General features: G+C 52.2%; 1 protein-coding gene across 2 annotated transcripts in view; it reads right to left on the bottom strand.

The window, feature by feature from the left end:
- rnf123 (ring finger protein 123) overlaps nt 1-13,331 on the bottom strand; it is a 693,175-nt gene that overhangs the window by 235,299 nt on the left and 444,545 nt on the right. For both annotated transcript variants that reach the window (XM_086001224.1, XM_086001225.1), the window contains exon 34: nt 8,721-8,805. In XM_086001224.1, coding sequence (XP_085857350.1) covers nt 8,721-8,805 — 85 coding nt within the window. The remainder of the gene's footprint in view (nt 1-8,720; nt 8,806-13,331) is intronic.

Raw genomic sequence — 13,331 nt, 5'->3', positions numbered from 1 at the left:
CTCCTCTTCTGGTGGTCCTCCAATGTCTGCTGGCAGTGGCTGAGTCCTGAGGATAGCCAGGTTGTGCAGCATGCAGCACACTACAACAAAATGGGAGACTCGCTCAGGCGAATACTGAAGGGCTCCCCCGGAATGGTCCAGACAGCCGATTGTGTGCTCAATGATGTTCCTGGTCGCTTGATGGCTGTCATTGTATCGTTCTTCAGCAGGGGTGCTGGGCGCACGGAGCGGGGTCACCAGCCAGGTGCGCAAAGGATAACCCTTGTCCCCGACAGGCCAGCCTCCTGGGTGAGCCGGGGCTTTGAAAATGTCTGCCACAGAAGTCTGGCGCAGGATGAAGGCATCGTGGCTGCTGCCTGGAAAGCGGGCATTGACAGCTAGTATGAGCTGCCTGTGGTTACACACCAACTGGACGTTGAGCGAATGGTATCCCTTCCGGTTGTGGTAATCCTCGGCATTCTGTAGAGGTGCCCGCAAAGCCACATGCGTGCAGTCAATGGCGCCCTGGACCATGGGGAAGCCCGCTATTCTTGCAAATCCCATTGCATGCTCTTGCTGCTTGTCCGGGGTCATGGGGAAAGAGATGTACTGACGTCTCCTTCTGAAGAGGGCATTCGTCACCTGGCGGATGCAGCAATGTACCGCGAACTGGGAGATATTGGCAATGTCCCCAGTAGTGGATTGGAAGGAGCCGGTGGCATAGAAGTTGAGAGCCACTGTCACCTTCACTGCCACTGACAGACGTCCTGCTCCTCAGCTGTGGCTGCAGATCTCTCTGAAGCAGGTGGCAGATCTCAGTGACCACCTCCCTTCTGAATCGCAGCCTCCGAACACACTGCTCCTCAGACATGTTGAGATATGAGAACTGCTGGCGGTAGACCCTGGGTGGGTAAGGCCTCCTGTGCCGACGCCTGTTGGCCCTTCTCCGTCTGGCCATGACTGGCACTCTCTCTCGGCATCTCTGAGCCCCTTGAATGCAATGCAGAAACCCAACGTTTCCACCCATTGCAGCCCCCATTATATGTGGCGACTCAAGGCTATGGCACTGAAAGTTAAATCCAAGTGCAAAGCTCTGGCCTGAAGCCAGAAGTACCTGCGTGAGCGCTGAGTCAAAGCAGAAAGCTCTCTCCCTTTGTCTCTCTCCAAATCTCTCTCTCTCACACAGGAGTGGAACAAAATGGCTGCCACGAAGAATGCAGGAAGAGTCCCCTTTAAATAGCGCCCCCCGCGCCCCACAACGACTGGGAACCGTTCCACTCAACCAGTCGCGGGGGGCGCCACTGAAGTTCCGGTTCGGGGCACACCAAGGGCGTTGCACCATCAAATGATGTCAGGATCTGCGCGCGCAGCTGAGCAGGTGCTGCGGTTTTGCGCTGCCGCTAAATCTTGACTAAAGTTCGCGAGAGGCGCAGATCGCGCTGCGCCCGGGCGCTAGCCGCTTCGCGCCCCACTTCTCCTCCTCCTAAGGCGCTAGCGGCTGGCGCTAACAACTGAATTTCTAGGCCTGTATCTATTAACTCTGACACTGAATCCCCCATCCAGCACACTACAGGCATTCCATCTATTAACACTGGCACCCCATCCACCACCTTAAACATTCACTCCCTCCACCACCGGCGCACCGTGGCTGCAGTGTGTACCATCAACAAGATGCACTGCAGCAACTTGCCAAGGCTTCTTTGGCAGCACCTCCCAAACCCGCGACCTCTACCACCTAGAAGGACAAGGCAGCAGGCACATCGGACCACCACCACCTCCAAGTCACACACCATCCTGGCTTGGAAATATATCGTCGTTCCTTCATTGCCGCTGGGTCAAAATCCTGGAACTCCCGCCCTCAGCACTGTGGGAGTACCTTCAATCACACAGACTGCAGCAGTTCAAGGAGGCTCACCACCACCGTCTCAATGGCAATTAGAAATGGGCAATAAATGGTGGCCATGCCAGCCACGCCCACATCCCATAAACAAATAACATAAAAAAAAAAATGCTGATTATGGTATTGCGCGCAGCTGTCAGACAAAAACAAACCTTAAAGGGATTTAGTCAGTGGTGGATTACTTATTGGATTTTTTCTTGGTTCTTGTTAAGTTTTTTTTTACAAGCCGACGAGAATATATATTACAGTCTGGTATGCCAAAGGCATTAATATGCATCTGTATTTTGTGCCTGTCAAACAAAAGAGGGTTTAAGAGCCATTCATGTCATTCTGTCCAGTAAGGTCGTGTGTATTTGCAACTCCAAAGATCTGATTGGTCCCCTTGGATGACAAGACCAGATTTCTGATTGGTCCCTTTGGAAGACAAGACACACCCAGCAGTTTGTCTGGAATATGTAATTAAATCCTGCCTGCCTGAGTAATCGAGTACTTTGCAACATGTTGTTTGAGCCATTCATTCTGACTGCCAGGCTCCAGACACAGCTCATAGTACTGCTTTCAGAGAACAGACAGGGCTCACCCTCGCGGGTTAGGGCCTTACCACCTTACCATCTTCCCACCCCCCCACCAAACAAGTTCCTGACCACCACCCCCACAAGTTCCTGACCTTCCCCCACCCCGAGTTCCTGACCTTCTCCCCAACTACGAGTTCCTGGCCTTAACCCCCAACAACTTCCTGACCTTTTCACTCCCCAACGTTCCTGACATTTTCCCTACTCAACAAGTTCCTGACCTTTTCCACCGCACCCCCCCCCCCGAGTTTCTGACCTTCTCCCCCACCCCTCTGTTTCTGAACTTCTCCCCACCACCCCCCTGAGTTCCTGACCTTCTCCCCTTTCCAAGTTTCTAACCTACTCCCCCCAACAATTCCCGACCTTTCCCCTCCCCAAAAAGCGCTTGACCTTCTCCACCCCTGGAGTTTCAGACCTCCGCCCGCCCTGCCCCCACTCCGCCAACAAGTTCCTGACTTTCTCCCCCCCACCACAAGTAGTTCCTGGCCTTCTCCCCCCCAAGTTCCTGACCTTCTCCCCCCCACACAAGTTCCTGACCTTCTCCCCCCCCACAAGTTCCTGACCTTCTCCCCCCCACAACAAGTTCCTGACCTGTCCCTTCCACAACAAGTTCCTGACCTTCTCCCCCCACAAGTTCCTGACCTTCCCCCCCCCACAACAAGTTCCTGACCTTCTCCCCCCCACAACAAGTTCCTGACGTTCTCCCCCACAACAAGTTCCTGACCTTCTCCCCCCCCACAAGTTCCTGACCTTCCCCCCCCACAACAAGTTCCTGACCTTCCCCCCCCCACAACAAGTTCCTGACCTTCTCCCCCCCACAACAAGTTCCTGACCTTCTCCCCCCACAACAAGTTCCTGATCTTCTCCCCCCCCACAAGTTCCTGACCTTCCCCCCCCCACAAGTTCCTGACCTTCCCCCCCCCACAAGTTCCTGACCTTCTCCCCCCCACAACAAGTTCCTGACGTTCTCCCCCACAACAAGTTCCTGACCTTCTCCCCCCACAACGAGTTCCTGACCTTCTCCCCCCCCACAAGATCCTGACCTTCTCCCCCCCCACAAGATCCTGACCTTCTCTCCCCCCCCACAAGTTCCTGACCTTCTCCCTCCCACAAGATCCTGACCTTCTCCCCCCACAACAAGTTCCTGACCTTCTCCCCCCACAACAAGTTCCTGACCTTCTCCCCCCAACAAGTTCCTGACCTTCTCCCCCCACAAGTTCCTGACCTTCTCCCCCCACAAGTTCCTGACCTTCCCCCCCCCACAAGTTCCTGACCTTCCCCCCCCACAAGTTCCTGACTTTCTCCCCCCCACAACAAGTTCCTGACGTTCTCCCCCACAACAAGTTCCTGACCTTCTCCCCCCACAACGAGTTCCTGACCTTCTCCCCCCCCACAAGATCCTGACCTTCTCTCCCCCCCACAAGTTCCTGACCTTCTCCCCCCCCACAAGTTCCTGACCTTCTCCCTCCCACAAGATCCTGACCTTCTCCCCCCACAACAAGTTCCTGACCTTCTCCCCCCAACAAGTTCCTGACCTTCTCCCCCCACAAGTTCCTGACCTCCTTCCCCCCGCAAGTTCCTGACCTTCTCCCCCCACAACAAGTTCCTGACCTTCTCCCCCCCACAAGTTCCTGACCTTCTCCCCCCACAAGTTCCTGACCTTCTCCCCCCACAAGTTCCTGACCTTCTCCCCCCACAAGTTCCTGACCTTCTCCCCCCACAAGTTCCTGACCTTCTCCCCCCACAAGTTCCTGACCTTCTCCCCCCACAAGTTCCTGACCTTCTCCCCGCCACAAGTTCCTGACCTTCTCCCCCCCCACAAGTTCCTGACCTTCTCCCTCCCACAAGATCCTGACCTTCTCCCCCCACAACAAGTTCCTGACCTTCTCCCCCCAACAAGTTCCTGACCTTCTCCCCCCACAAGTTCCTGACCTCCTTCCCCCCGCAAGTTCCTGACCTTCTCCCCCCACAAGTTCCTGACCTTCTCCCCCCACAAGTTCCTGACCTTCTCCCCGCCACAAGTTCCTGACCTTCTCCCCCCCCACAAGTTCCTGACCTTCTCACCCCCACAACAAGTTCCTGACCTTCTCCCTCCCACAACAAGTTCCTGACCTTCTCCCCCCACAACAAGTTCCTGACCTTCTCCCCGCCACAAGTTCCTGACCTTCTCCCCCCCCACAAGTTCCTGACCTTCTCACCCCCACAACAAGTTCCTGACCTTCTCCCTCCCACAACAAGTTCCTGACCTTCTCCCCCCCCACAAGTTCCTGACCTTCTCACCCCCACAACAAGTTCCTGACCTTCTTCCCCCCACAACAAGTTCCTGACCTTCTCCCCCCAACAAGTTCCCGACCTTCTCCCCGCCACAAGTTCCTGACCTTCTCCCCCCACAAGTTCCCGACCTTCTCCCCGCCACAAGTTCCTGACCTTCTCCCCCCCACAAGTTCCTGACCTTCTCACCCCCACAACAAGTTCCTGACCTTCTTCCCCCCACAACAAGTTCCTGACCTTCTCCCCCCAACAAGTTCCCGACCTTCTCCCCGCCACAAGTTCCCGACCTTCTCCCCGCCACAAGTTCCTGACCTTCTCCCTCCCCACAAGTTCCCGACCTTCTCCCCGCCACAAGTTCCTGACCTTCTCCCTCCCCACAAGTTCCTGACCTTCTCCCTCCCCACAAGTTCCTGACTTCCCCCCCCCCCCACAACAAGTTCCTGACCTTCTCTCCTCCACAACAAGTTCCTGACCACCTCCCCCCCAGAACAAGTTCCTGACCTTCTCCCACCCCCCCCCCCCCCCCCGCGATAGATGGGGCATTGTGTGTGGGTCATGGATTGTTAACAGGTTTATTGGGTATGAAGTGAATATTGACAGTGTCATGACTTCCGGATTTCGTTCAGTCCAAGATGTCACTTGCTGCACATGCGCTGGGCTTTCCGAGAAATCAACCAGGTCTAGGGGGAGGAGAGGGAGAAGGTGGTGCGGGTGTAAAGGGAGTGGGGGTGGAGTTGGAAGAACGTGATCCACGTCTAACAGAGTTGGGGGGGGGAAGAACGTGATCCGTCTTGCCATCTGGATGATGTTCTCGCTCACATCCCCCCTCCTTTAGACTTGGATCATGTTATTCCCACATCCCCACTGTTCTTTCTGTGCTCCCTGCCCCCCCGACCCCCAATTCCCTGACCTTCTCTCCCCCCTTCAATCCCCTCTCCCCACCCTTCGATACTCTCTCTCCACCTTCGATCCTCCCTCTCTCTCCACCTTCGATCCTCCCTCTCTCTCTCCACCTTCGATCCTCCCTCTCTCTCCACCTTCGATCCTCCCTCTCTCTCCACCTTCGATCCTCCCTCTCTCCACCTTCGATCCTCCCTCTCTCCACCTTCGATCCTCCCTCCCTCTCCACCTTCGATCCTCCCTCCCTCTCCACCTTCGATCCTCCCTCCCTCTCCACCTTCGATCCTCCCTCTCTCCACCTTCGATCCTCCCTCTCTCTCCACCTTCGATCCTCCCTCTCTCTCCACCTTCGACCCTCCCTCTCTCTCTCTCCACCTTCGATCCTCCCTCTCTCTCCACCTTCGATCCTCCCCCTCTCTCTCTCCACCTTCGATCCTCCCTCCCTCTCCACCTTCGATCCTCCCTCTCTCCACCTTCGATCCTCCCTCTCTCTCTCCACCTTCGATCCTCCCTCTCTCTCCACCTTCGACCCTCCCTCTCTCTCCACCTTCGATCCTCCCTCTCTCCACCTTCGATCTTCCCTCCCTCTCTCCACCTTCGATCCTCCCTCTCTCTCCACCTTCGATCCTCCCTCTCTCTCCACCTTCGATCCTCCCTCTCTCCACCTTCGATCCTCCCTCTCTCCACCTTCGATCCTCCCTCTCTCTCTCCACCTTCGATCCTCCCTCTCTCTCTCCACCTTCGATCCTCCCTCTCTCTCCACCTTCGATCCTCCCTCTCTCCACCTTCGATCCTCCCTCTCTCCACCTTCGATCCTCCCTCTCTCTCTCCACCTTCGATCCTCCCTCTCTCTCTCCACCTTCGATCCTCCCTCTCTCTCTCCACCTTCGATCCTCCCTCTCTCTCTCCACCTTCGATCCTCCCTCTCTCTCCACCTTCGATCCTCCCTCTCTCTCCACCTTCGATCCTCCCTCTCTCCACCTTCGATCCTCCCTCTCTCTCTCCACCTTCGATCCTCCCTCTCTCTCTCCACCTTCGATCCTCCCTCTCTCTCCACCTTCGATCCTCCCTCTCTCTCCACCTTCGATCCTCCCTCTCTCTCTCCACCTTCGATCCTCCCTCTCTCTCCACCTTCGATCCTCCCTCTCTCCACCTTCGATCCTCCCTCTCTCTCCACCTTCGATCCTCCCTCTCTCTCTCCACCTTCGATCCTCCCTCTCTCTCTCCACCTTCGATCCTCCCTCTCTCCACCTTCGATCCTCCCTCTCTCCACCTTCGATCCTCCCTCTCTCTCTCCACCTTCGATCCTCCCTCTCTCTCCACCTTCGATCCTCCCTCTCTCTCTCCACCTTCGATCCTCCCTCTCTCTCTCCACCTTCGATCCTCCCTCTCTCCACCTTCGATCCTCCCTCTCTCTCTCCACCTTCGATCCTCCCTCTCTCTCCACCTTCGATCCTCCCTCTCTCCACCTTCGATCCTCCCTCTCTCCACCTTCGATCCTCCCTCTCTCCACCTTCGATCCTCCCTCTCTCTCTCCACCTTCGATCCTCCCTCTCTCTCTCCACCTTCGATCCTCCCTCTCTCCACCTTCGATCCTCCCTCTCTCTCTCCACCTTCGATCCTCCCTCTCTCCACCTTCGATCCTCCCTCTCTCTCCCTTCGATCCTCCCTCTCTCTCCCTTCGATCCTCCCTCTCTCCACCTTCGATCCTCCCTCTCCACCTTCGATCCTCCCTCTCTCTCTCCACCTTCGATCCTCTCTCTCTCTCTCCACCTTCGATCCTCTCTCTCTCTCTCCACCTTCGATCCTCTCTCTCTCCACCTTCGATCCTCTCTCTCTCTCCACCTTCGATCCTCTCTCTCTCCACCTTCGATCGTCCCTCTCTCTCTCCACCTTCGATCCTCTCTCTCCACCTTCGATCCTCTCCCTCTCTCCACCTTCGATCCTCCCTCTCTCTCTCCACCTTCGATCCTCCCTCTCTCTCTCCACCTTCGATCCTCCCTCCCTCTCTCTCTCCACCTTCGATCCTCCCTCTCTCTCCACCTTCGATCCTCCCTCCCGCTCTCTCCACCTTCGATCCTCCCTCGCTTTCCCACCTTCGATCCTCCCCCTCTCTCCCACCTGATCCTCCCTCTCTCCCCACCCGATCCTCTGTCTCTCTCCCCTTCGATCCCCTCTCCTCTGTCCCCACCCCTGCCACCAATGGATCCCCTGACCTTCTCTGTACGAAGCTAACGGAAGCATTGCAGTGCAGGCCGCAGCCGCTACACCGTTTGTTACACGAACGGATTGAGCGTGCATGCGCGACACGAAACGGGCGTGCATGCGTAGAGAGAGTCAAAAATGCGTTGCAAATAATTACTCCGGTCCAGTAATGTCCCCAATAGTTGGCTGGACAGATGTTAATTTCTGCTAAGCAATGATCATTCAAAGTGGTTGGGACAATCTCAGAGCACTTCATATCCAGTGAATTACTTTGAAATGTAGTGACTGGTGGTATGAAGACAATCAGCAGTGAGCATTTCACTGATCTAGCTGTGAAGTGTGCAAAACTTAGTTAAAAAGGCCCAATGAAGATTTTTCATGAGGGGTTTTTAAAGATAGTTAATAAGGAGGATGTAACTGAACCTCCTGTAAATCTGCCATTGCTTCTGTCGGAGCTCTGTTCAAGCACTGACATTTTGGCCTGTTTTCATAAAACTAACTCGCAGCTAACTCGCAGGATACACTGTGTGTAATGAACCCAAATCTCAGGTTTATTTCACCCCGAGTTTGTCCTGATTGCTCTTTAACCAGGACTTAATGAGCAACTGCTTTTACAGGCTGACTTTTGTGAACATGTTTAAATAGAGGAGTAAAACACGAAAAAGGGTAGTCAACACTTTCTATCAGCTACGTTCACTCATGTCTACCTATCCATTAAACCACAGAGTAAAATATGCCCCTAAAAAGGCTGATTTTTTACCTTGTTGAAAATAACATTGAGCACTACAGTATATAGAATACTTTCTCTAACTAACCCATGAACTTGACCATTTAAAGTGTCACATCAAGACCCAACAATTCTCTCGTTCAACCCTTGCCCCACTGTTTCTTACCCCTGAAAATCAGAGTCAACCAAGATTCGGACAAGAATTCCCGTCACAGCTACGAGGATTGGATAATGATCTACGCTCTCCAAACCTGCAGATAGAGAGAGGGGGAGAAAATCAAACAGTACATTAATTTCTCCCTTTTACCGAGACCCCAGCCTTTAATGTACTACACATATCTACATCAACGGAAACAGTGCAAGATCAGGGTCTAATGTGAATCGAGGCTGGGCCGCAAAGGCAGCCTCCAGCCGCTCTTTAAGCCGCAGTGTGATTTTAAGTTACTCCGCTGTTCAGGTACACTACTTCTTCCAGAATTTTACACCGGGTTACATCTCAGTTTAATCGTTGCTTCCACTGTCTTTGCATAAGCATACGTGAATACAGTAGGTCTGATGGCATGTTTTAATATATTAACACATTGGTGTTATACACGTCAGGATTGGAGTGTTTTACCAGTAACAACACCACTTGCATTTAAATAGTGCTTTTAATGTAGTAAAACGTCCCAAGGCACTTCACAGAAGTATAATCAGACAAAATCTAACACCGAGCCATATAAGGAGATATTAGGACAGGTGACCAAAAGCTTGCTCAAAGAGGTAGGTTTTAAGGAGCATCTTAAAAGGAGAGGTGGAGAGGTTGAGAGAAGGAATCCCAGAGCTTAGGGGCTAGACAGCTGAAGACACGGCCGTCAATGGTGCGATGTCCTGTGGTCGCGGAAGGCGCTATATAAATGAAAGTCTTTCTTTTTCACAAGGATTTGACGAAGTGAATTGAAGGATTGAAGGATTTGAATAATTTTAAATTTGAAGTGTTGGAGCCAGTGTAGGTCGATGAGCGCGGGGCGCTGACTGAATAGGACTTGGTGCGAATTAGCATACGGGCAGCAGAGTTTTGGATGAGCTCAAGCTTACGGAGAATGGAAGATGGGGGGCCTTTCGGGAGAGCATTGGAATATAGTTGAATCTGGAGGTAACAAAAGCATGGATGAGGGTGAGCAATGGCAACAAGGGTTGAGGTGGATTGGGAGCAACTGGACAAATCTTTAACAAAGGTCATCAAAATCTTGTAAAAGATTGTAAATGATAAACACCTTGTAGAGTCTTACAGTGGAATGAGATGGGGTGGTGGGGGCTCAGACAATCTGGGCTCAGCAAGGGTACCCTGCTCCATGACAGGGTGGGAGGTTAAATTGGGCACTTAGTATCACTCCTGCTGGAAAAGACGTGTGATCACTTGACCCGTCCCCCCAAGACAAAAATATAATTCATAAGCAGAAGGGGAAAGGTTTCTAATTATTAGAGAGGGGGAAAATGAATAATTCAAGAAGAAACCATTTACAAATCTATGCTCCGGAAAGAATACCAGAAGTGGATGAGAAGTCTCTTTTTACCACTTGCACCAACTGTCCTTTTGAAGGCATGGACTCATAGGAACAGGAGTTGGCTATTCAGCCACTCGAGCCTGTTCTGCCATTCAGTGAGGTCATGGCTGATCTGTACCCCAACTCCATTTACTTGCATTTGTTCCAAATCCCTTGATGCCCTTACCTAACAAAAATCTATCCATCTCAGTCTTGAAAACAATTGTCCCAGCAATGCACATTGCTGGGTATGGGTTCACTGACCTCACCAAGGTAGTCTTTTGATATGTGATTCTCAACAGGGAACAGGCAACCACTATTTGATTCAATGGTGCATCATAGCTAGTGGTGAATCTGTATTCACCCCAAATCTTTACATTTAATCAGCAGTAGAGAGCAGTAAACGCCAGCTCATTATTCCCTTCACAGCCCAGGGGTACTGAAGACACCTGCAGCAGCTGTACCACCATCAACTAAGCTAGCACAGACTGGGGATCAAACTGGACACCTTCCTGATCAGTACGACTCAGGAGAGTAGGCAGGAGAGATATTCAGTGAAACATTACTGAGGCTCATCAATATAACAGACACAGAAAAGGACCGCATGGATAGTTGGAGACAGGCTATGGGCTGGAGGAGGTATTTTAATGAAGTGAAGGACCAGTAACAACCTGTATATTTAGATTCGACATTTAGCAAACTAGAACAGCTTAAGGGATCTTCATATTCCCATCCAAATCTACTCAAACAGGACTGCATCTAAACTATTGGCCCAGAAATTGGTGTCTGGGGCTTCCCGCGGGTGCAAGCCCCCGACCTACACTTACCTAGCGCGCCGACAGTTGAAGTCTGGCCCTGCGTGGATTTCCTGTCAGTGGCCCGGTTCAGCTCCCGGCGCACTGTGCTTGCGTGATCCAGCGGCGTAGTTAGTTCGATGAGCTGGCTGGGATCACGTGAGCACTGGGCAGCCAATCGGAGGTTGCAAAAGTTCATTCATGAGTTTGATAGTAAGAACTGTCAAACTCATGAAAACTCCGGGCGCCCAAAACAGTACTTAAACTTCAAATAAAAGTTAAAAAAACATCCCACTAATTAAATGAACTATTAATAACTGTAAAAAACTATTTTAAACAATTATTCAAATTTTTGAAAAAATTAATTTTTAACAAATCGGGTCTAAAAATACACTGACCTTACTGTAAATTCTTTAAAAATAATAAACCTGTGGAAAAAAAAGTCTAACTTTAATTAATAGACCACTTACCTTTTGAAACTAAGTCCTTACGTCTGCTTTTTCCACACGTAAAAACCGGAGGCCTTCACGCACGGGCAAAGCTTAAAAAAGGAATTTCAGCGCGCACGCGCAGACTCCTGCGCGCACGCGTTCGACCTCTGAACCCCTTGGTTCAGAGAAAAGGAAATGCCGGTTTTCCGCACATGCGCTGTGCATGCTGAAAACCGGCACCTCCATCGGGCTCACGCGTGAGTACCCCGTCCGTACTCACGCGTTGGGACCCGAATTACTGGGCCAATATATTTTTACACTACTTATCATTCCCTTACTGGAGTAACTCACACTGCAGGCAATTGATATACAATGCATATTGTTTCACCTGAACATAGGGGCTCATGAGAGGGAGGAATTGAATGAAATCAGTATTTGTAGGGAAATGGTGTTAGGGAAATTGACGGGATTGAAGGCCATTAAATCCCCAGGGCCTGATAATCTACATCCTAGGGTACTTAAGGAAGTAGCCCTAGAAATAGTAGATGCATTGCTGGTCATCTTCCAAAATTCTATAGACTCTGGAACAGTTCCCATGGATTGGAGGATAGCTAATGTAACCCCACTATTTAAGAAGGGTGGTAGAGAGAAAACGGGGAATTATCGACCGGTAAGCCTGACATCGGTAGTGGGGAAAATGCTAGAGTGTGGCAGAGCCACCAAGGGGACTCTGATCTTATGTACATAATTATCTTTAACTAATTGTTAGCTACAGAATGAATCTGTATCTCTGTTCATATTATCGCAAGTCCCTTTAAGACTGAGACCCAACGCGATGACGTCATCACATTGATCACGTGATCCTCCAGTGGCGGGAAAATGTGATGACGTCATGACGTCCGACCAGGGAGGGGCTCTAGTCAGTCCTCGTGGAGCTAGCAACCAGTACAGACCTGTTATCCAGCTTTCCATTGTTTTAGTGTTAAACTCTGTTTATTAGTATTAAACATCGTTTGTTTAATAGACTGACTCGATCTCAGTCCTTTAGTTAGGAATCTAACCATTCCTACAGTGGTGACCCCGAATTTTCGTGGACAATATTCGCGAAAGAAGCATAACGAAACATGGAAGCACACGCCGTGGCTTTGAAGCTCCCACAGTTTTGGGAACAACATGCTGCCTCCTGGTTCGTCCAAGCAGAAGCACAATTCGAACTCCGTAACATCGCCACGGATCAGACCCGCTACCTCCACGTGGTCTCCGCACTCGACAGCTCCACGGCCGCACGGATCATCAGCCTGCTCGAAAACCCCCCAGAGGCCAGCAAGTATGATGCTCTTAAAGCGCGGTTAATACAGGTCTTCGGACTCACGAAGGCAGAGCGGGCCCGTCGGCTGCTCGCTGTGCCCGGCCTGGGCGATTCCAAGCCATCTGAGTTAATGAGCCAGATGCTCACGCTCCTGGGCTCCGAACCCCAATGCTTCCTTTTTCGGGAGTTATTCCTGAGTCAACTCCCTGAAAAGGTTCAAGCCACTCTCGCTAGATCGGACACCGCAGATTGCGCAGCACTGGCTGCAGAGGCAGACACGGTTTATGCGGTCACGCAGCAATACTGCTCCACCACGAGACAACCCTCCTCCGTGGACGTCGCCCAGACGCCTCCATCCCCCAGCTTGTGTTTTTACCACGCCTGTTTCGGCGCGAAAGCCAGAAGCTGCCGCCATCCTTGCAGTTTCGCGCCTAAAAAAAACCCAGCAACCCTGGCAGCAGCCCCAGAAAAGGAGGATCGAGTTTAAGGTACGGGCCGCGATGGCGATTGGGAATTCTGGGAAGCTGCTCTACATTACCGATTCCCTTTCGGGCCGGCGCTTTTTATGCGACACCGGGGCGCAGTGCAGCATCCTTCCCGCCTCAGCACTTGACATCCAGTCTGGGAGGCACGGTCCCGCTCTCGAGGCAGCTAATGGCGGGGCCATTCATACCTTTGGCAAACGGCAGGTCCGGGTGTGCTTCGGCGGACAACGGT

The sequence above is a fragment of the Somniosus microcephalus genome, chromosome 11 (genome assembly GCF_052327205.1).
Source record: "Somniosus microcephalus isolate GS21.2 chromosome 11, FLI_Smic_1.0, whole genome shotgun sequence".
NCBI classification, from domain to species: domain Eukaryota; kingdom Metazoa; phylum Chordata; class Chondrichthyes; order Squaliformes; family Somniosidae; genus Somniosus; species Somniosus microcephalus.
The sequence above is the reverse complement of the archived record's forward strand: the minus strand, read 5'-3'. Positions and strand labels throughout refer to the sequence as shown.